Here is a 25,116-nt window from a genome sequence, read left to right on the forward strand (position 1 = left end):
TTGACATCCAGAACCCTTGGTATGAAAGAAAAGGGATACAGAGTTAATATAGAGAAAGTTCAATTTAAAATAAAAAAGCTATATCTCTGAATTTGAATGAGAAATATCATATGATCCCTTGAGTTATTTTATTAAGAGGTGTGTGTGTGTGTGTGTGTGTGTGTGTGTGTGTGTATGTGTGTGCCTGTGTGTAGAGAGACAGAGACAGACAGACAGTGACCAACCCAGTAACAATGAGTATCTCCAGCAACCCAGATACTTAGAGTGTGGTCTTGAAATGCTTTCCACTTGAAAAAAATTAAAGAAGCATTTTGGAGAAACATTTTGTGTATAAAAGTCTGGAACATTTTTTATACCAGATGATGAGGAAGCTATCAAAGACAATTAAGATCATGGTGAGATGCACAGAATCACTTTGAAGAGACTCCCAGAGGCTGAAGATGAGACAGTTTGAGCTTCAAAAACAGGACAATAATTGCAATTGATTGGAACCCATCAAATATAATTAAGTATATTAATTTATAATAACTTTTTAATCTAATTGGTTATTTTTGGAGGAAAATAAGGAACCAAGTGTATTGAGAATTGGTAAATAACTATAAAGAATCAAGCATGAATCTTACCTTTCCTATAGAAACTGGGTATTTCTAGGTACTGAAAGTAAATGATAGAAATCATCTCTTTGAAGCTAGTGCAGCAGCACACACCTGTAATCCCAGCAATTTGCGAGGCTGAGGTAGGAGGATCACAAGCTTGAGACCAACCTGGGCAACTTATGCCCTGTCTCAAAAATAAAAAATAGAAAGGGTTGGGAAAGTAGCTCAGTGGTAAAGCACCCCTGGTTCAATCCCTAGTGCTACAAAAAAGAAATCATCTCTTTGCAAAACATTTCAACTAATAAATGAAGAAGAAAGTATTGCATTAGAATGCCACCATTTTGCAGCCCCCAAGAATAAGACCAGGTAGGTAATGAACATGTGAACAGTTGCTCACATCACAGAAAGCAGGCAGGGTGTGCTTTTCTGTGAAAGAACACACCACCTACAGTCTGCTGAAGGGATAGAGCAGAGTCTGATAAAATCTCTGCAGCTAGTTGCCACTTTACAAAGATATGGTAAACACAAGAACATATTGAACTATGCCACAAAGACCTGATTGTCAAAACCAGGACTGTGGGAAAATGCACAGATCAAATGCCCTGGGGTCTCCAATAGCTAAGTTATAAGAAGAGGAAGGAGGGGAGACCTATAGTCTAAAAGAAACTTAAAAGATATTTATCAAGGCAAGACTAGCTATAGCATTCTAAGGATGCAGCCAATGAAAGGTGGGCTGCTAGACTATTACATACACACATACACATGCACATGCACACAAGAGTGGTTACTTTAAAGAAACAGAGAAGCTGAGACTGAGGCACATGAAGGGGCATCTAGAATGGAGGTCAAAATTCTATTTCTTAAAGTGGAGCTTTTATAGGACATTCATCTTATAAAATAACAACAAACTGTATATCTTTAAATTTGCTTTATTTTACAGATTCTTAAGAACGTTTTGTAAAATGAAGAATGTATAAAGCAACAGTATTTAGCCTCGTGCATTCTCTTGTTGGTAAATCCATATTTAATTGGATAGTTTGTTTAGACCACAATCTAGGATTGTGTTTTCAAGAAACATTACAGTGTCTTCATTCAACAAATGTTGATTGAGCATCTACTGTGTATAATGCACTTCTGTTATTGGTTTGTACTTTCTGACACTTTCTCCCTTTCTTGATTGACAAGGTGCAGAAGTTTTCACTGTGGGGTTGAGGCTTTGCTGTTTGTTGACATTTTATTTGTGTGATACTTCACTGTATGAATTTACTGTGTTTGGAAGAGGAGCAGCCCAAAAGACATAACCACTCAGCGCAAAACTCAGTGGCCTCTTGCCTTGTCTTAGCCACAGCTGGCACAGAGGCCACAGCCTAGCAGTTCAGGTGCTACGTCTGTGAATGTTGGCATTGGGACTCTGCTTGTTGAGAGCAGCAGGGAGCCTGCTGTTACTGTCACCACCACACCACACATCTGGATATCTAGTTCCTAAAAATGACAATTTCAGAGAGGTTGATAATGGTAAGAAATTCCTAGCCAAACAAAAGGGCACTTGAGAACACCCCTTGACCCACCCTAGATCCCAAACATCAGGAAGTAGCTTACTTCTTTTCACCACATAAACCCATTTTCTAAATCTAAAACTTGGCAAGGACATCAATTTTTGAACTTTACGTGCAAAGCAAAGGAACCATGAAAGCTGCAAAATTACGAAATTTCTTTATGACCAAGAAAGCTTGTATCCCAATCAAGAGTTAGAATAATTGAGGGATTGGTTGCTTAACAGATGGACACTGGTAGCAGAAACTGTTTAAACAGATTAAATGCATTCATTTGTGCTCATTCACCACACTCCAAACAGAAGTGGTCCCTGTCTTTCAGACACTGGAGCAGAGCAGCAGAGAAGTCAAATAATTTGCCCAGTGTCACATAACTAGCAAATACAACAGTGCTAGGACTCAAGACATGTGGTCTGAATCCACAGCCTGTGCTATTAGCCTCAGGTTACTACACTGCACAAGTTCTTAACATCTAGGCAAGCCTTAGAAATGCCAGAGTAGGGAGGACAATAATCCAGTAGTCTATTTGAACATGACCTGGCTTGTCCAAATTGTGTTTTGGATAGCTCCCTTTGGCAGAAAGTGCAATCAATCAATGATCAAGTAGCATCCACTCTGTCTCCTTAATAGTTCTTGAAGCTATGGGCTTCTCTCCATCCCCACTGCCCCTACCATCCTTCAAACTACCATCATTTCTTGGCTTGATTCTTACAGACACCTCCTGACTTTCCTGCCTCTAGCCCTAACCGGAAGTGAGGATGAGAGGCCAAAACAAATACAAAAAGGTGCCAAGTTAGACAAAGAATGTATATATACCAGCCTCGACAACTTGTAGGAGCAGTGGCAGGAGACAGAGGAGTAAGCAAAAGCAAACCAGGTCTTTAAAAACCTAGAGAAAGTCAAAAGAAGTACCACTATGAAAATATTAAATAAAAATGTGTATTTTCATAAAGTGCAGGCTGCCTGGGTCTGCCTTCAGAGAGTGTGGGCCACAGGAACAGCTGCAGACAATGCTCATCTGCTTTCCTGCCTACCTCCTCTAGCCTCCCTGGGGCTCGTGTCTCCTGATCAGAGAAGCTTGGCTGGCTCCCATCACCCTCTGTGCTGGCCTTGCTGAGATGTGCCCTGGGCAGGCATTGGGCAGGAAGGAGAGTCCTCACATGATCCAGCATAATCCTCCTTTTCTCCCTTCCGAAAGCTGCACACTGCAGAAAAAGCACTACAGAAATGCAGACAAAAGGGGGCTTCACATGGGCAAGAAGGACCCTGCTGCTCTGCATCATCTGGGCCACTGCACACCGGCCTCTCCCAGGGGCCTCTCTGCCCCAGCGTCTTCCAAGAGCCACAGGTAGGTGGACATTGCGGTCAGTTACCCCTGCTGCTTCTGCTACCACAGCTACGTGAAGGGATAGGGAGGAAAATGTTCCCTTGATTTGCTTTTGCTTATGCATCCCTGTACTTGCTCTGATTATTAGCATTTGGAAGGATATCAAATATGTTTGATTCCTCCAATAAGTTCTTAAAGATAGCTCTGAAGTAATTCACAGAGATCAAAAAGTAGGCAAGCCTCCAGTTTTTATTGTCAGACTTCATCATGAAAAAACAAAAACAAAAAGCTTTCATCCTAAAAACACTCTTGGCAACAATAAAGGATTCTTTGGAGGCCCAAGGACAACTTGGTCTCTGAAACAAAAAAAAATGAAATTGTACAGTTATTAGAAATATTTATTCATCAGAAGCACGGTTTCTACTTGGGGAGTGAGAAAATTTCAGAAATCCCTCTTAGGAAGAGACATGGAGGAGTGATTTAATAATTTCTTTTAATTCTTCCACCGTCATCAGTTTATGTCTTTAAAGGATCTCTTTCCAATCCAAAGGCTAATCTTCCAAGGATGCACAGCTACATCATATTCAGAAGTGTTTTATGCATTTTCACTGGGTTCTTAAAATTCCACACCAATATCCCAGTTTTCTTAAGGAAATGCTTTTTGTAGACTTGAGATGTGTGACTCTAACATTCTTCAAATGTTCACCTCCTTAATCCTTCCCAGGAAATGGCACCCAATGTGTTGTTTCTCCATCGTCCGAGTTTCCTGAAGGGTTTTTCACCAAACAAGAGCGTGCAGATGGAGGTATCATAATCTACTTCCTGATTATCCTTTACATGTTCATGGCCGTGTCGATTGTCTGTGACGAGTACTTCCTGCCTTCCCTGGAAATCATCAGTGAATGTAAGTGACTGGAGAATTCCCTTAGGACCTTCCAGAAACATTGTGTCAGGCTCAACTGGTTGCAGAGCATTAACTTCTATGTCATGGGGTCCTGCTTTTTAAGCGACTAGTCAAATGTGGTTTCTACTGGTAGTTACATGCAGCAGAAAGCAGAGTTAGTACCTAGCAGTTACTATTACACAGCCTATCTATAAAAACTTCCTGTTTATATACTACACTGCCTGACTGGCTGTTACAACAACTGTTTCAGGCTTTCACATCTATGTACTTGGCGTGAACTGCAAATAAATGGAACTCCTAATACTTTTCATTTAAACTTCAGAAAACTTTTTTTTCATTTTTACTCTAAGACCACTATAACTTCTTTAAAAGATAAACAAAATAATTATGGACCACCCTCACCCTCTTCCTTTCCCAGCATCCTTCCATTAAGAAAATGAACTGCTATTTAAGAACCAATAAAAAAAATCCTGCATCCTATGTAACCTGGCCTCAGGCATCAGATAATTGTGAATTCAGTTATTAAAAAGTTGCCTTCATTACTGGCTATTGAAAATAAAATCAGTTAGTCCAAGCCTGAGTTCTATTCCTCCAGCAGTGTACATTGCCCAGAATCCTGAGTATAGACCTTCATCTCTAAAATCAGGGTATCAGTGATGTTTAATACCATATAAACAAAATTAACAGCATTTCCAGTCTCCTGCTTTGTTAGTTTAATATGTGAAGCACTTTTACATCACAGCAAAGGGATGAGTTTTCTATTCTATATTCATAGGACAGCACAAACAACAACAGCATCCTTACCTTTATCAAACACACACACACATGGGTGCATGTGCATCTGCACATCCTGTGACCTACCATTTCATTTCTTCACACAGGGAAAGAGCATGAAAGTAAATTCTCCCTTTTCCCATTGCCCCATCTCTAACACCTGCTGAACTGCAAGGCAAGTTATTTTCTCTCCTGTTTATTGCAGTAGAGCAGTATCCTTAGGACCTAAAACAGTGCCTGGCAATAGTAGAAGCACTACAACCCCTATTTGTTTAATGAAAAAAAAAAAAAAAGTTTATTCCAATTACTATTTAACCTAAGTAGATGCAAATACGTATTTTCTTACATTTCTGCTACAGTTTACACTGACATTTATAGTTTCTTTAATGAATTGTTTTTACTTAAATAAAATACAAGAGATATAGAAATAAAAGGTAAAATCACTTATATTTCCATTATCCCAAGATCTTGTAAGGTATTTCCTTTCAATCTTTTAAATCTTTATAAATACACACACACACAAACACACACACACACACACACACACAGAGTTTGGGGTCTTTTCCTCACTCTATACTTCAAAAACATGATTTTCAATGGTAGCATTACAATCCAAATTCTATGAAATGATGTGAGCACCAAACATGGTTTTTACTTATTGTAGACACACAGTAGAAATTTATCATTTTAAAACTATCACTCTCATTGAAGATTTGATTTGACATAAATTTCCTTTTGTTTTAAATAAAGTTATGCCCACACTTAGAAATTCTCTGCATTCTCTAACCATTTTCTGATTAGGAAGCAGAGCTATACATATTTTAAGACTTATGATCTATATTGCCAAAATGTATTACACAGATGGTGTGCCAATTTAAGCTTTCATAATGCATAACATCCATTCCAGAAAACAATGAGTATCACTTTTACTATCTTTGTCAATTAAGGTAGAATTTTATCTTTAAAAATTTATATTTATTTATGGGGTTGAGTATTTTATACACTTATTGACAGTTGTGGTCTTGTTTTGTGGGTATTTTACCCATATTCTATTGGAAAGTATTTGTCTATTATTGATATTTCATATATAAACTTTTTGGTTTTTTTGGGGTACCAGAGGCCTGAGCCACAAACCCATCCCTTTCTTATATTTTATTTAGAGACAGGGTCTTGCCAAGTTACTTAGGGCCTCACTAAGTTGCTGAGGCTGACTTTAAACTCTCAGTACTCCTGCCTCAGCCTTCCAGCTGCTGAGATTACAGGTGTGCACCACCATGCCCAAGTCATATATAAACTTTTTCTAGTACAATTTTATATCAGATGATTTCCCATAGTTTATTGTTTGCTTTTATATTTTGTGTGTTTTATCACATTGAAAATTAAATATTTTAAATTTGTACATCTTTTATGATTCTTCTTTTGGTTTTACATTTAAATCATTTTAATCCTAGATTCCAAAAATCATGCATATTTTCTTCTTGTAGTTTTTTTCTACATTTATTTCTTCCACTAAAAACTTCTCTTGCTATAGAATATAAGTGAGAGTGTATGTGTGTGCTGAGTGTGCATATATTTTTTCTGTAATCCCAACTCATTTCTAATAGCCTATTTTGTTCATTCTTGTGTCAGTACAACACATTAGAAAAATATAAAAAAGTAAAAATTAAAAATGCTAATTGCATACAACACAGTAATTTAAATTAAAATGTATTACATGCATGCTAAACAATGACTATACTCAGCAAGGACAGAACTGAAAGAATTTTAGAATTTTTGAGAATTTTATTTATAAAAAAATTGAGAATACAAAAAAATTGAGAATTTTATTTATAAAAAATTGTTTTAGGAGTGGTAAAATTTTTTTAAAAAACTTTGCTAGCCATGCAGAAGAAGCCACTACATTAAAATATAGCTATGTCTTCAAATAATCTTCATTAAAAGATTTGTCTGTGAAATGATTTTCATCATACCACATGTGGAATTACTATGAAGCACCATCAGTAAAAATGCATTTCTCAAGCAAATCACTGCCATAAAATATAGTAGATATTATGAATGTGTGATTGATGGATGCTGATACCACTGCCAAATCTTCTTCAGTCATTAAGAATTGACCCTGGTTTCTGAATATCGAAAATCCTAGCAACAAACTGAAATAGAAATAGTGTTCGCTCAATTCATTTTTAAATGCTTATATATTAATTCTGTCATTTCTCTTTTCGAGGCCTAGCATGGCCTCATTCAAATTATGACATCAGCAATAACAAACCTCTACAACTTATTTACATCCATAGAAACTCACTTCAGAAGTCTGCAAATATGTCACATGTCCCCATAGTTTCTTAATGAGTACTGAGTCATAATAATTTCATCCATTTTGTCACCTAATAATTATTAATATAATCTTCAAAACAGTTTACTAAAGAGTCTCCCAATTTACTGGAATGTCGTTAGTCATCTATTTATTATGATACAATTACGGAAGATCCAGCATAATATGTACGCATATATGTGTGAACAGCTATGGTTTCATTCAGCCTTCACAAAAACCTTACAGAGTAAGTACTAACATATTGGTTTTACTGATGAGATAAGCAAGGCTGAGAGGATGGGTAATTTCTCAAGACCACACAGCCAATATGCAGCAGAGTCCTCATCTCTCTAATGTCAAAACTCAAGCATGAGTTCAATTGCTATGTGATATAATTCTACACATCCTTGTTTGAGATTAGCCTCTGTAAAACGGTTGTTTCAGAAGACCTGTTCTATTTGAACAACCTTACAATGGGTTTTCTTCCCAAGGGCACTGAAAATTTTGACAAAAACATATATCAAATAAACTTTGTAAGAACAGAGGAAATACAATATAAAATAAAGACAATACACTGAATTATTTAAGAGAATCAGTTTAGACTTTTGGCAACCTGAACAGGGTTATAAATTACATTATAAACACCTCTTAATAATTAGGTTCCCAGGTCTAAATATTTTGTCTAAAATGCACATGAGATCTTAGTACGGTACTGTGGAACCTAATCATCACTTGAAGTAATGATTTCCTGTGGGGGTACATGATAATAGTTTCAACCAAGAATACAATGGAAGAATTAGCAGGTCCCTGTGCTACCCGCCCTATCACCACCCCACTACTTCCTCCTCAACCATCACAATGGCTCATTTTGTCAGCAGTGAAGTAGAATCTTTTAGAAAGGCAAGACTAGAAGAGGCTCAGCAATGGAATCTACATGCAGGGGATGAGCCGAAAATAGTGGAGGGCAGAAGTTCTTGTTGACACCCTGACAGGGCCCCAGCTCAGTCACACAGGTGCTCTAACCTATATATGGTTATCTGGCAATTTCTCCTTGAGCTACTGCCACTAGAGGCTTCCAGCAAGAATTTTTTTCTTCTCTTTACTAATGATCAAAAAAGTCACACCATCTCTCCTTCACACTTCAACCCTCGGAAAGCATGCTGCCCATCTCTGCTGGGCAGACTATTTTGCCATGATCTTAATTGTGTGAAACCATTATAAAAAAAAAAAATGCTATTGCTTGCAATACTCCTTTTCTTCCAATCCTGTTTTCTACTGCTGCTTTTTTCAGTTAGGTTCTGTATGAAAGAAAGCTGATGGTGATTCTTTGAACACAGAGGGTTAAAGTGAAATTACTCCACATTGTAGAGGAAAAAATATATCACACTGTAGTTGTCCACAGTGTTTTAACTTTGGCAAAAAGAACGAGCTTCTGTGGTTAGAGATAAGACACAGATTTTGGAAAAGGAGATAGAAGATGCAATCAGAGAAGGACATTATGGAAGACCAAGTTAGAGCCAAGAGCCTAGAAATAGGTAGGCAATGGGGTAAGGAAAAACCCTAAGGACCTCCCTCATTCCCACCAATTGTGCTACTCTAGACCGTTAGTTAGTGGATACTCTGAGGAGCAGGTATGCGTGTGTAAGAGCCAGATAGAGTGCTAAGGATTCCAAATGACAAGGAAGAAAAGGTTATTCACATGAGCCTGACTTTTGAAACTTTATCTAAGATTCTCATGTGTGGCTTGTGAAGGTGGTCACAATATCTTGTGGTACTGTTACCACCTTATATGTGGTACTATTGACTCGGGACTTTTCACACATTTTTCTAAATCTTTGTGATGATGTGCTTGCTGAATCATCTGTGATAATGTGGAGAATCTTTGGAGAGCGGAATAATGTGTGCTTATGTTTTACTTTGTGTTTCAAAAACAGACAATAAGAAATGCAAGATTTAATTCCAGAATTGGTTTTAAATTGATAAAGTGGAGAGTCAAATAATTCTATGACTATGACATTTGGATAGCCTACAGTTTCAGGGGATTGTTTGATTCTTAATCCTCATGATATTTACAGAGGCAAAAGCTTTCCCAAAGAACAAAGACGAAGGATAGTGCTTCTTCAGTGCTACATGGGCACTCAGCGTCCTAAGAGCATTTCATTCTCTTTGTTGTTCTTTTTTCTCTGATCTAAATAGTAGTCCCTTTGATTGCATCTGAATCTATATCAGGAGAATAGATCGAAATGCTAAGTAGTCAGGTATATTACCAAAATATTCAGAGCTAGTTTAACAGTAATATTAGCTGTGTATTAATCATTGTTGCCCCAAATGAAGAGGAAAAAAAAAAAAAAGCATTTTGGTGTCAAAGAGATCAAGTTTCCAGTGACGACTGGAGACAAAGTGTTTTCTGTGTGCTTTATGATTGAGCAAGGGCAGAGGTGGGATAGGCGTGAATCCACTGTAATGTTATAGCTGTTGGATTGTATGTAGGAGGGCCTTCTTTTTCAGTGGACTTATAACTTTAAAAGCATTATATAGGTGTTTCAGAATTACTTCCTGCATAGCTCACACAAAATATGAGATGGTAAATATGTTAATCCTATTATTATTTATTGTTAAAAACACCAGAGAGTATACACACACAATTATATATTATTGAGAAGCCAGGTGTTTGTACCAATGATGCTGATCTTACAAAAAAGATTTATAGAAATACATTTGAAATTAATTTCAAAACTAGTTCTGCCAAACATTAAAAAAATACGTTTTGTTGTTATACTTTATTTGGACATTAGATAGAATTACTCAGAATGACTATACATTAAAGTCACTGAAGTTGAATGACTTTTGATTGTTTTCAATATTCTACTTCATTTATAGAGCATGAAAGTTTTCAGGCTTTTTGAAATTGTACCAGAGGATACCAAATTGTGTGTAGCGTATGGTTATATTAAAATGTATGATTTAAAAGGACTGAAAATACATGATAGTAGTGGTTAAAACACAGTGCTTAATAGTATAAATGATTCTTCCTCCATTGTTCCCCTTCATTTTTCAAATTTTCAATAATCTGACATTAGATTTTTTAATCATAAATGGAATTTAACGATAAACAAACTGTAGGCATACTTTTAGGGCATAGAGTGCATTTCAATCTATAAGATTGAAAAAATTAGAAGATAACCTAAAGATTGTGTAATACAACCTTCCTGTTTTACAGATAGCAAAATATGAGGCTTGTCTAAATGACTTAACTAAAATCTCACATCAAATTACTGGCAGGGTCAGAATTCACATCTTAATTTTAGTTTAATATTTTATCCACTATATCATACAGAAGGAGATTTTCAAAAACTGTTACAAACTTTCCAACACAGCATTACAGAAGAGGACACACTTCTTAAGAGAAAGTCTGATGAATTTTAAGAATCAGCTCATTACCATGAAGTTGTACTTTATATAAATAATGTGTTGGTATCTAAACCTATAAAGAAAACTTTATCTACTCTTATCTTGAAGGAAATTTGATTATCCTTTTACAGTAAAAGTGGGAGTGGGGGGAGAAAAGAGTAATAGCCATGGAGGCGGAAAAAAAAAAAAAAACAAAACAGAACAATTTATACTTAATAATAAACTATAGCAGAGAAAAATGCTACCCAAAGGTCGAGGAAGACAAAGCCAATCTATTCTAAAGTTCAAAGGTATAAACCATTTTACAAAATATTCTTAGAACCTTAAGATATAACTTGCTAAAATATCTTTGAAGTTTTAGTCATCCATCTATACACAATCTTTCCTTTCATAATTCAATTAGAGCCCAGTGAATAGAAACAATCTTTATTCTTACTGCCTTTTGAGACTGAAAGTGTTCTAATGGGTCTCCTATTTTCCTGCCTTGCAATGGCCCAATAGATCACCTTTTCTCTCTCTTGAAATTCAATTTTTCTAATGAAGCTAGCCTTAAAGAAAGATTAATCAGTCTTTAACTGCACCAACTTTGGACCATTACTTCAAGAAAAAGTGTCTTATTTCTCAATTTCATCTACAAATTATCTAGCCCTGAATTGATTAAAGAAGACAATTCATGATAATAACTAGTAGCAATAAATTTACAAATTCTCTGGAATATACTTGAAAACTTCCAAAGTATTCCTGACACTCATTTCCCCCCCTAGAAAAAGAGTGAATAGGGACAGTTATGGTGCCAGTGCTATGAAACGGGGGGGGAAAAAAATAGTTCAATCACCCACTAGGTTATAACTGGCCTGCCTAAGCACCATTCTTATATTGGATTTCTATGGTGAAATAAAAATGAATAGGCTCAGGGTTTATGCCCTATCTCCCTACATTTAAGACCCTTACTATCCCTGTGACTTTTGCTTCTTTTTGCTACCAGGAATTGAAACCAGAGCCTTCCACATGCTAGGCACTCTATCACCTAGCTACGTCCCCAGTGCTTTTAACAATTTGAGACAGTGTCTCACTAAATTGCCCATGCAGGCCTCAAACTTGCAGTCCTCTTGCCTTAACCCTTCCAAGTAGCTGGGATTACAGGCCTACGCTACCCTGCCCAACAAGACCCTTTTGGAATCAAGAGTCCTGAGCTCCAAGCATTTCTTATTTCTTTTTTCACTCTTAAAAAACACACACATCCATACCTATTTTTGTATTTGAAACAGAGACATGACTTGATTTCTTTAATTCATATATTTTCACGTTTAATAAAAACTGATCTGTTTTTCAGCAGAAACTCTAAAACGCACACAACCACCAAATTGTCATTGGGCAATCTGTTATGGTTTGGTTCTAAAAATGTCCACTGAAGAGCTCATATGTTAGGCATGTAGCGATGTTCGGAGGTAAAAAGATTGAATTACAAGAGCTGTAACCTCATCAGTGAATTAATCCATTTGACTGAAAATCTAAATGGGCTACTGGGTGCTAACTAGGAAGCAAAGTGTAGCTACAGGAAATAGGTTACTGTGGGCATGGCCTTGGACTTCATCTAGTCCCTGGCTCTTCTCTCTCTTTTCCAACCCACCTTCTTCCTGGCTGCAATAAGCTGAGCAACTTTCCTCTGCCATGCCTTTCTACCATGATGTTCTGTCTGACCTCAGGCTCAGAATAGAATCAGTTGACCATGGACTGAACTTCTGAAACCATGAGCCTGAAATAAATTTTTCATCCACTAAGTTGTTCTTGTCAGGTATTTTGGTCACAACAAAAAGCTAACACAAAAACACAATAACCAACAGACCATCTAGAATGCTGTGACCTCCTTTGTCACACAGTCATCAAGGCTTGTCTTTCTCTCCATTTCTCTTTACACACACACAATCTTTCGAAGTGTTGGAGATTAAACCCAGAGCCTCATGCCTGCTAAGCAAGTTATCTACCACTGAGCTACATTCCAAGCCCCTAGAACTGTTTATCTATAAAACAAAAATTCCACCACTCACACCTAAACATAGTTGATAATATGTATGAGTGGATCATATACCATAAGATTTTACTCCATTCAAAAAAATTAATCACAAAGCAATCTTTGTCTTTTTGTCAAAATTTTATGACCAGTTGGTCATACTACACATCAAAGAGTTATAATAAGAATATATGCATTTGTATATATGATATACACATACTGATTAGAGTGATTATATACATGTAAGATATGCAGTCATCCCTCAGTATCCATGGGTAATTGATTCTAGGATCCCTCTAATACCAAAATCTGAGGATACTCAAGTCCCTTATATAAAATGGCCTAGTATTTGCATATAACTTACATACATTTTTCCATATACTTCAAAATCACTTACTTATACCTAATACAAAACAGTCGTTACAGTTTATTATTTAGGGAATATTGATGAAAAATTCTGTTACAGATGCAGTTTTTTCTTTGACTATGTCTGTTCCACAGATGGTTGAATTTGAGGATATAAACCTATGGAAATGGAAGGTCAACTATATATAGGCATTACATATGGTTCATAAGTATATTATCACCCTAACCAGTAAAAGAAATGCTATGAAGTGCAAAATATGTTACACAAATATTTATTTTCCTTCATTAATTATTGCAGGTAAATGTTTACCAAATGACCTGGTCAAAGGTAAAAATAGTGGAGAATAGATCAGAAGGCCTGAATTAGATAATTCCAACTATCTTGAAAGAGCTTTTCACAACCTAAGTTTATCAAGTGGTGAAACGGCTCAGACTAGAACTGGCTGAGCTTCTGAGACTAAATAACCCCAAGGGATAAAAATTAAAGAATGGAGCTGGTATCAGCAGGCAGTTTGTGTGTGACTTTTCATGTACTTCCCATTGATTTTAGAATAAAAGTCTTCACTCAGATCCACAAGGACTTACATGTTCTATCCATTACCTTTAATCTCACTTATCACTCTCTTCCCACTTTTTCTTCCAGTCACTGAACTTCTTTTTAACACATAGATTCAACCTTAGAACCTTTGTAGCTACTTATTCTGTTGAGCATATTCTTATTGCAGTGTGTAAGTGGCCAGGTTCCTCACTTTAAAATCTTAAGTAACCTTCTTGGTTCAGTCTTTTCTGGTTACCCAATCTAAATTTTCAATCCTTCCTCAATGACACAGACTAGTTTTCAGCTTATCCTGTCTTTACTCCTTGCTACTTATCTGCTAAAATAACATATATTTAACTTGTTTCTTTCCTCTACTATTAAAACTTCATGAACAGGAACATTTGTCTGTTTTGTTCACTGCCATATTCCTAGCACATAAAAAAAAGCATCTGGCATAGTAAGTACTTGGTAAATATAACAAATGAACAAATAACAGCCAGGTGATTATTACTGCTTTAAAAATCACCCTAAAACTAGTGACCTTAAATCATTTTTACTACCTCTCAGTTCTGGGAATTTATTGGGCTCAGCTAGGTGGTTCTTCTCAGGGTCTCTCATATAGTTGTAGTCAGAATAGGTCTGGAATCATCTAGAAAGCTCACATCTGTTGCTTAGGTTGGGAAGATTCCAAATCGGGGGATGAAACCTCTATTTCTATATGGGCTCTTCATGAGGTCACTCCAGTATGGGAGTTTCAAGAACTTATGTGGAGGTTTAGGGCTATAAAGTAAATGTCTCAAGAGAGGAAACTGAGGAAATTTTATCATCTTTAATGTCCAAGTCTCAAATATAATGGTTCTGCCATGGTCATTCCCCATTAGCCAAAGCAGTTATAAATACACATTCAAGTTCAGCAGGAGACAGACTTTACCTTTTCCTTGGTTTTTTTTTTTTTTTTTTTTTTAAATAGGAAAGTGGAAATTAGAAAGACGTGTGGAATGGAAATTTATTTTTGTGCATTTCAATCTGCCACACCAACAAACAAAAAAGGAATCTCTGAGGTCAAATGTCAATGTGCAGCAAAGAAGTAAAGAAATGACATGGAGCTGTGAGCAGACAATCTGTGATGGTCTCCACAGATAAGGAAATACTGACAGGGACTGAACTAAGCATAGCAGAATATGAGCTCCAGGAAAACTCAACTGTCAAAAACCTACAGGTTTAGTAGACAAAGTTAATTTAAGATCATCAAGAATTTATAAGAGTAAGCATCACGTCTAAGAAATCTGAATTCTAGTTTTGACTGACACCAGCTTTGTAACCTAGGAAGATTAATTTAACATCTAGCATTGACTAGTTTTCAGTTTACCTATAAAGCATTATCTTAGCATTCCCAAAGCAAAGGAGGTATTGTTGAATCTTCATCATGGCCTTCTCTTTTCCTTACCATAGTATATAGGTGTCTCAGCAACACTGAAAAGGTCAGAATTGTCTTGAGACTCTCATCCTGTCAATCAAATTAATAGACCGACATGTTTTTAAGTATCAAGGATACACATGAATTACTTGAATGATAGTATTTTCTTATATTGCTTAAAGTTTTAACAGGCATGTTCAAATCAATACACTATACTTAAACAGTATTAAATCTTATTTATTGAGCTTTTAATTTCCTCTCATTTGTAATTAGACAATGTTGACATTGTCAACTTGTGAACAAGTTCAAATAAGCTGCATTTATAGGTCTTAAAAACTACTATTATCTTTGATCTTGTTTCAAGTTTGATGAATATTTTCAAACTTTTTTTAAAAAATCCTTTGGTTGGGCATGGTGGCACACACAATCCTAGCAACTTGGGAGGCTGAGGCAGGAGGATCCCAAGTTTAAGGCCAACATGGGCAATTGAGCAGGACCATGTTTTAAAACAGAAAAAGGGCTGGAGATGTTTCTCTGTAGTAGTTCCCCTGGTTCAATTCCCAGTACCACCCAAAAGTCTTGTTGCTGCTACTTACCTACACCCTTATAGCTAGAATCTGTTCTGGGTTGGAAATGAGCCCCAAACTGAGTTGCAATACAGTTCCTCCTAATAAGTCTCTTGATCTTCTTACTCCTTCTACAGAATTAAGTTATACATAAAAAATGCAAAACAGTGGATCCCTTTATTTTCTAAACCTGCATGTTTTTCCCAGCTTAAATCAGTATTGGTCTTATATGAAGCTAGAGCTTTAAACCTTTCATTTGTCACTTTACCAGGCATAATAATAATTTCATTTATCTTCAGCCCTTGGATTGTCTCAAGATGTTGCAGGCGCAACTTTCATGGCAGCGGGTAGCTCAGCTCCTGAATTAGTTACTGCTTTCCTAGGTAAATATTGCTCCTCATACTTTTTGCTTACTCAGTGTGACTTTATTCTTTTAAGTTAACACTAACTTACACTATCTTGTTCATAGGTGTATTTATCACAAAGGGAGATATTGGCATTAGCACCATTCTTGGATCTGCAATTTATAATCTCCTTGGCATCTGTGCAGCCTGTGGCTTGCTATCTAATGTGGTACGTAAGAAAACTTTATTCAATAAAATTGTCTTGACAAGTTCTAAAAACAATTTTTTATTGTCTGGGATGAACAACAAGGCATTAGTAATGCATTCAATCAAATTTATTAATCAGTAGAAAAACATTTATTCAATTTAGTTAACCCACAATTAGCTTTTGATCAAATTTATGAAAGTCAGTATAGGTTTAGAAACAATTTTTCTTTAAAATTCCTTTCTCTCTAAGCAATATGCAAAAGGTAACAATAACTACAAATATACAAACAGCTTTAGTTTTATGTTAGGCATTATAATTGAATTACTTATAATATAATGAAAACAGTAAATCAAACTATCATTTTACAGGTTTCAACGCTATCATGTTGGCCCCTTTTCAGAGACTGTGCAGCATATGCAATTAGTGTAGCAGCAGTTTTTGGCATAATATTTGACAACCAAGTTTACTGGTAAGCTTGAAATAATTGTTACTCTTATGTGAAACAATTACAAAGAGGACTTCATGAAATCTGATGCTTCAGTAATATTTTTTTCAGAAATGTCATGTCAGTCACTTCTCATTTATCTACTTCCACACCATACTCCAGTTGAGTCTCTGGGCTAATTTCCTCATTACAATTGCTGATGGGTTCTCCTACTTTTGCAAGTTCTTTTTGGTCACCTCATAACCTCCCTGTTTCACTCACTAGTCACTGGAGACCACCACTCTTTGTTCTTCTCATTGGCTGACATTTATTAATTACCTCGAGTTTTGTTGTCTGAAAAAGCCCCAACTTCTGGCTTTTTCTTCTACTAGGTTATTGCTTACTTAGCCTTAGATAGAAGTGGCCATGGTTACAAAAGACTGGAGAAAGATGATGGAGGAAATAAAAATTCCTTTATTCCTTCAAATTTCTCTCCGATGTTCATTTAGCAGTTCATTTAGGCTTCTTCCTCCAAGAACCAACCATGTTTAGGTGTCAATATTAAAAATTATTTGTTTCCCTGTAATCTCTCTGTGCCTAGCTGGTACAAGAAAATGGAGAAAGAAAAAAAAAGTGACTTACTGAACAGCTATAAACTTTTTCAAATTAAGTACCAGGCATTTACTAGGATTTATTATTATGCTAGGCATCATAAAAGAAAGAAATGTAAAACACATGGCCACACATGTACATTGTGTAATTCCCAAAAAGTATAAGAAAAAAACACAAAACAAGGTTAATGGTGCTCCTCTAGAGTACTACAATGCAGCATGATATCTACTATCAAGAAACTTACAATCTAATAGAGAAGATAATTTCCAAGTTAATCATCCTGATATCATAATAGGGATCCTCTGGAATTCAGCAGTTATCTGCAAGGGACAGGAATTGTGAAACTATGCAAGCTAAGGAATATTCCCTCATTTAGGGACACCAGAACTCTGGTCCTTCATTTGTAGCATAAAGAGATCATGGTTTATGAAATAAAAAGTAAATGCATGGTTCAAGTGTGATGGAATTAACACAGTTAAGCAGGAAACACATGTATAGGGAAACAACTCTTATGTTTTAGAGACTATATTTTCTTGTGCATATAAGCCAAATTCAGATACATTAAAATCATTCAAAAAAAAATTCTACATAATAAATTGAAAAGCCCCAGCCAAATTTCCTATGCCAGAAAACTTGATTTGGAACATTTGAAATAAATTAACAAATGTTATGTTCTTTTATAATTGCTATATATTTGGGGGAAATGTACTGTCAATGAACTGAGGTGGAAAATAGTACTCATTAATTTTATTCTGAAGATCTCCAATGACAATTTTCAAGGCATTTTTTATGCCTAACATTTGGAAGAAAATAGATGTATACTCCTTTTTAAATACTGAAAGTGTCAAGACTTTTATCCAAGAATTTGTAACACTCAAAACCAAGTTTGGACAAATCTACAAAAATATATCTAGTATCTTTGATTGTGCTTATGCTGCTTTTGTCAGAAAATTATCAAAAGATACTGACCAGAAGTTATAAGGTCTAAAATGACTTCTGCTTTTAATTTAAAAGTACAAATTTCTCCTTTTTAATTTATAGGTATGAAGGAACTTTACTGCTTTTGGTATATGGATTATATGTTTTGGTCCTGTGTTTTGATATTAAAATTAACCAATATATTATAAAGAAATGCAGTCGTTGCTGTACTTGTCTTGCCAAAGCTCTAGAAGAGAAAAGTGAACGAGAGACATTGATGGAATGGGAAGATGAGGGCCAACTGTTCATTCGTCGGCAATCAAGAACTGACAGTGGAATATTTCATGAAGATTCTGGTTATTCCCAGCTTTCTATAAGTTTACATGGTCTTAGTCAGGTTTCTGAAGGTAATAACTACATTCTTCCCATTATTAAGTCTATCCACTAAAAACAACAACAAAAACAAAAAACAAAAACTAAGAATCTCATTTTAATTTAGCAAGTATTATGTACTTATTATATAAAAAAACACTGGAGATTCAGAAATTATGAAAAGAAAGTCCCAGCCTTCAGGGAGCTTCCATAATTAAAGAACAAACATCCCACCCCCCACCCCCCAAAAAAAGCTACAAAATGAAGGTCCGAGTACCACAAACATAAAAATAACCATGTTTCATAAACTGGACAGATTGTATAAAATTCAGTGAGGCTAGATAGGAAATTAGCAAAGAAAAAAGCATTTAAATTGCTCATGGGACAAGTAAGATTTTTAACTCAATGACCTGATCTTATAACCAGTAATTAACTACTAAAACCTTTATTACATAAGTGATGTAGAGAGAAGAGTGAAGTATGTTCTATGAACTGAGGCCAAAGGAACAACATTAGCAAAAGGTCTGATCAAGTATGTACATATTAAGGAAACAGATGAAAGGTAGATAGAAAGGATTAGGGTAGGATGAGAAATGGGGTAGAAAAGAAGGGGTAGGAAGAGTCTTAAATGCTGTGTAAGCATTGTACCTTGGAAGGTTTGAGAAGGAAATTATTAGAACTGTACTTTAGGAATATTATACTGAAATAATGTTCACAGAAGAACTGAAATCTGAGATATTAGGGAGGTGTTTAAGAGGTTATTACAACATCTGACATGCTTAACAGATGCCTACATACAGGGCAGTAAGGATAAAAGAACAGATGTGAGACAATGTAGAAAAAGTCTCACTAAGACTTGGCAACAGAGGGACTATATAGGGCCAGAAAAGGGAACAAAGATAACTCCAAGATTTTCACCTTGAATGAGAAAAAAAAGAAAAAAAAAAAAAAAAAAAAACAGGAGGGGGAATTCAGGAAAAAGGCTTGTTTAGAGTGGGAAAAACTGTTGAGGTTTAAACATGTCATGTGAAGCAGTAGCGAAACATTTACATTAATGTATATGTACACACACATATGTATATGTTTTACATATAGTAAAAATCAGCTGTGGCCACAAATATGTAATTTTAAGTTACTATTTTAAAAAGGGGTTATACAAACCAGATTCTAATTTTAATTAAGTGATTAAAGGGAACTTATCCTAACATTTAAAAAAAAATAAAACGTGACTTCTTGCTCTTCTTACAAAAACTATAGTTTCTAGTCTTCAAGGTATAAGATATACATCTCTAAGTTAAGTTTTGTAACAAGAAACTCAAAAGAACAAGTCCAAATTCTTTTATTACATTGAAATTATATCTAATATTACTTAATGCCACATTGGTTAAAGCTTGGTAAAATGTTTTTATGAGCTGTTTTACTAGCATTAATTTTAATGCAATTTGCTCTGAGTACATTATTTTGTAAATGCCATACAAATTTTCAATGATTTCAAAGTGAATTCTCATTTTTATTCAATATATTATTATCCTTGTCTTCCACTAACTTAAAACAAAGTGACCAAAAGAACATACTCAAATGTTGTAAGTTGTTACATTGTAGATTTTATACTAATTCCTTTTCTCTCTCCATATATACATACATATGAAAATACCTCCCCAACCCTTTTTAAGGTTTTTTTCTAGGAATTGTGGGCAAGTCAAAATTTAGTAAGTTACAAAAAGGACCCAAAAACCCACTTAAAATAAGAATTAAAACATACAACTCAGTAAGAAGATTATGCTATAATATTTTTATACTTCCTAAGTAAGCATTATTATAAGGCAGGCCAGAGGCAAGATCAATATTAGAAAGGGAGGCAAATGAAATAGCAGGGGTAGAAGCCAGGTTAATCCCCCAAAAAAGTCCCTGAGGACAATTCTTAATGTAGAAAACCAAGAGATGTCCAATTCCCCCTTTATAAACATTGTCTCTGACATATTTAGTGAACTGTCCAAGATATTTTGATGGACTTAAAGCCCTAAATCAAGAAATGCTGAGTATCACTGTCTGCCCTCAACTTTCAGTTAGTTTCTTTTTGCCAGCAATATCAGTAATGAGATATTCAAATGTTTTAAATAGCCTTTTAAAAACTGATACAGCTAATTTATTTCAATATTGCTTTCTAAATAGGCATCTCCAATGTAATTGGCCATTTGAGAAAACTCAAAGTTGTTTAATTTTTCCACAACAGATCCACCAAGTGTTTTCAACATGCCTGAAGCAGACTTAAAAAGAATATTTTGGGTATTATCCCTTCCAATTATTACATTACTTTTTCTAACAACACCAGACTGCAGAAGAAAGTTTTGGAAAAACTACTTTGTGATAACTTTTTTCATGTCTGCACTATGGATATCTGCATTTACATATATCCTGGTATGGATGGTCACAATAACTGGTATGTATTTTAAGTATAATAGCACAAGAAAATAATTTCATGTAAAAACAAATTACATATGTTCACTTAAAGTACTCTAGGAAGCATACTTGTTTGTCAGCAAGATTAATGAGTTATAAGTGTTATTTACAGAGAGATTAAATATTAATACAACAGGATCATCCAGGTTTTGTGAATTCCAGCTTACATATCAACTATATTCTTACTACTATAAAGCTTGGGGTATAGTTCAAGAAATTATCTTATAAATTAAACCAAATTAACAGGATATCTATTATGCTAATAATTAAATCACATTACAAGGAATTCACAGTAAACTATATTGAATTCTATTCCATAATGAAAAATAAAGATCCAGTGTTTTGAGAAAATGATGCTATTTTACTAGATTATATTTTATTTTACTTTTAAACATAAAATGACAGAAAGGATATAAAATGAAGTTTCTTTTTAAATTTCTACAATCTCCATGATTAAGACTTTAACTATTACTACTTGGCCATAATCTGCTCTGGTTCTCAAATGAAGAACTAAATATAAACACAGACAAAATATTAGGAATGTCTCTCAAAAAGGTTAACTTGAGCCAGGTGTGGTGACAAACACTGTAAACCAAGTGACTCAGGAGGCTAACGCAGGAGGATTACAAATTCAAAGTCAATCTCGGCGACTTCCTGAGGCCCTAAGAAACTTAGTGAGACCCTGTCTCAAAATAAAAATTAAAAGGGCTAGGGATATGGCTCAGAGGTTAAGTACCTCTGGGTTCAATCCTTGGTACCCAAAAAAAAAAAAAAAAAAAAAAAAAAAAAAAAAATCAAAAAACAAAACCACAAAGTTAATCTGAATTGACTGATAGCAAAGGTGAACAAACCATTGCCTGTATGCCAAAATCACCCAGCCTATTTTTATAAGTAAAATTTTACTAAAGACATTCAGACCCATTGTTTACATGTCATCTGACTGCATTTACACTACACTAGTAGAAATGAATAACTGCAATGGAAACCATACAGCCTGAATAGTTTAAATAATTACCCTGGGTCTTCCACACCCCAAATTTGCTGCCCCTGACTTATCCAAATTAGTATGTCTTAAAATAGTATGTTAGCAAAAAGCAGAATATTTCTTTTTCTTTTTTTAATGAAGAAAATGAAAAACTCCAATTATCTTACATATTAAATGTACCCAAATTTTCTCAGTCAGAACATATTTGATAAAAGAAAAACAGGAAGAAAGCAAAATCAAGTAAACAATCACAAAACAGCCCCTAAGATTATAATAGTGTTATTTACGTACATATGAACTCAAGCAAAGCTAGTAACAAAAAATCAACAACCAATTCCAATACCAAGAATATAAGCATGCAAGAAATAGGCTACTTTCTAATTAAGTTATTTTAACTGGCATTATAAGGAGGAAAAAAGAAAGAGAAAAAAATATTCTAAACTGTTTTCAATTAGTTACATTTTAACTACCCTCTGGTTTTGTTTCCTAGAATGAGCACATTCCTGAAAAATGTTAAACTGACATCAAATATAACAAAAGTATTCATGAGTTGGGACCTTTTGTTAGAAAGAGGTAGAAAACAAAAAGTTTTTGTTTTCTTCTAAGATTTATGGATTTTTCCAAAGAAAACACCAAATTAAGGTATATCATTAAAGTAGGACTTTTAAAATAAATACATGTTAACACATTTATAGCTTAAAAATGACTATAAATAGTTGGCTTAACTCTCACAACTTTAAGAAAATATTTTTTAAAAAAAGAAAATGATCAGTCTCATTAGCATATATTAAGTAAGCAACAACCCCGATAACAGTGAACATCTACAACTTCTATAAAAATACCAAATGGGGGACATTTCTCATTGGTAGAATTTCAGCTGCTAAATATCTTTACAAATGTCATTAAAAATCTCTACTACCCGGGTTACCCAAATTACCAACTCAATTCAAATATTTTGATAGCTAAAAACTAAGTAAATACACATTGGCTCAGAAATGTAAACATGCCTATTTTGCTTTTAAACAAGGAGGAAATAGCTGAAATATCTAAAGAGTGTGGTTAGCTAATCTGTAAGATGTATAACTTGCAATATCTATATTTCTTACAGGGGAAACACTAGAAATTCCAGACACAGTAATGGGCCTTACTCTATTAGCAGCAGGAACAAGCATACCAGATACAGTTGCAAGTGTGCTAGTTGCAAGAAAAGGTAAAACCTGGGTCCTTAATGCTTGCAGTGCCCATTCTTTAAGCCTAGCTTAATACACTTGAGTCAAGGTAATGTTAAAAATATTTATTTCTTCGGTACCATACTTTGAAGAAAAAAAGAAAAGTGACTCAAGGGACAAGTTTATTATTTAAAAGCAAATTAATTTCATTCAATCTAATCCCCCAAATGATTTATCTGAATTGTGTACTAAATGGTAATTACCTATGTTAAATTAAAATGAAAAGCAACAAGTAAGCTACATCTTATTGAAAAATGGTTTAATAAATAAAGATAATCATTATTAAATAAATGTTAAAACTTAAATACTAACCCAAGAAAAATTTTAAAATACAAATTCAGTAAGACTTTTGCTCTAACAACAATTTTCCAAAACTACCAACAACAAAAATGTATCCAGTGTTTTTTTTCTTATAAAGATTATTAATGAAACACAGTATTGTATGCATATTTTAACAACATGCTTTTCTTTTGCAGGTAAAGGAGACATGGCTATGTCTAACATTGTGGGATCCAATGTGTTTGATATGCTATGCCTAGGTGTTCCCTGGCTTATTAAAACTGCATTTATAAATGAATCAGCTCCTGTAGAAGTCAACAGCAGAGGACTCACTTACATAACCATCGCTCTAAACATTTCCATTATTTTTCTTTTTTTAGCAGTTCACTTCAATGGTTGGAAACTAGACAGAAGATTGGGAGTTGTCTGCCTATTACTATACTTGGGGCTTGCTTCATTATCAGTTCTATATGAACTCGGAATTATTGGAAATAATAAAATAAGGGGCTGTGGAGATTGATATTCTTAATAGTGTTAATGTGGAAAATGTGAATGGTGGGGGTGGTAGAGAAGGAAAAATCCATTTCTTCATTTAAGTCAAATAAAAACATCCTAAACTTCAGAATCTAAAACTTACTTAACAGTAATTCTTTATCACCAAAGAAAAGCAATTTAAAACCAACCAAAATCACATCCTAATTTGTCTGAGCCCTTTCTTTTCATGAATAATTACATATTGTAAAACACAAGTTATGAAAAAAACCATTTATCATTTACCTTACAATAAGCTGATAAAGGCTAGGGAAACTAGAACAAATACTACTATGTCATACTGAAAACAACAAGAAAATGGCTTATTTCATTAAAAACAGTATAACCATTCATTTAAACTGAATGACCAGACTTGCTGTCTTTAGAAACCCAAACTTGAGATTAACAAAAATCACAGTATATTTTTAACATTATACTGTTAAAAGCTGGTGGGAATTTTAGAAGTTCATTTTTACAGCTTTTGTAAGCATACAGTATTACTGAAAATTGACTTTTACTAGTAGATTCAGCAAAACAGATGAAGGAATGTTCCAACCGTGGTTTGAAATTATGCATTACGATCCAAGCGAACATCAATTTCTCTACCACTGATTTTTATGCCATTCATTATTCTGCAGGCTTTTTCAGCTGATTCTGGGGAGTCAAATCTGACTGTTCCACAGCCTTTTGACTTTCCATTCTCCATTTTTATTTCTGCAAACATTACATGACCTGTAAAAGAAAAGTTACAGAATTACTAATCAGTTTAAATGGGTTCCATTTTACTATACATATTTGAAATTCCTCAGCCAATGAAGTGATGAGTAATGTGGCTTAAAACATTAACATTAATGATATAAAAATAAATCTTGAGTATTATTTTATATTATGAACATAATACAATTCATAAAGAAATGATCATAATATTCTCATTTTATATTCTGAATACAATTAATATACAGTAATATGTGTATACTAAT

The 25,116-nt window shown here is 34.6% G+C and overlaps 2 protein-coding genes across 6 annotated transcripts in view; one reads left to right on the forward strand and one right to left on the reverse strand.

Moving 5' to 3' along the window:
- The first annotated feature begins 3,121 nt into the window (after positions 1–3,121).
- Positions 3,122–24,126, forward strand: SLC24A5 (solute carrier family 24 member 5). Of its 2 annotated transcripts, none has more exons than XM_079125994.1 (9): positions 3,122–3,497; positions 4,201–4,380; positions 16,074–16,157; positions 16,244–16,347; positions 16,695–16,795; positions 18,404–18,687; positions 20,886–21,092; positions 23,206–23,307; positions 23,803–24,126. In XM_079125994.1, exons 1-9 carry the CDS (start codon positions 3,377–3,379, stop codon positions 24,123–24,125), a joined length of 1,506 nt encoding a protein of 501 aa, XP_078982120.1. In that variant the 5' UTR covers positions 3,122–3,376; the 3' UTR covers position 24,126. The 2 variants fall into 2 exon arrangements, with proteins under 2 accessions (XP_078982120.1, XP_078982121.1); XM_079125995.1 differs by having other exon boundaries at positions 3,124–3,497; positions 4,201–4,281.
- A 578-nt stretch (positions 24,127–24,704) lies between these two features.
- The window catches only part of MYEF2 (myelin expression factor 2), a gene marked incomplete at its 3' end in the record, with an annotated part of 35,367 nt that continues 34,955 nt past the window's right edge, over positions 24,705–25,116 (reverse strand). For all 4 annotated transcript variants that reach the window (XM_079125999.1, XM_079125997.1, XM_079125998.1 and 1 more), the window contains one exon: positions 24,705–24,868. In XM_079125999.1, the coding sequence (XP_078982125.1) occupies positions 24,705–24,868 (164 nt within the window). The remainder of the gene's footprint in view (positions 24,869–25,116) is intronic.

The sequence above is a fragment of the Sciurus vulgaris genome (genome assembly GCF_902686455.1).
Source record: "Sciurus vulgaris genome assembly, chromosome: 2".
Taxonomy (NCBI): Eukaryota; Metazoa; Chordata; class Mammalia; order Rodentia; family Sciuridae; genus Sciurus; species Sciurus vulgaris.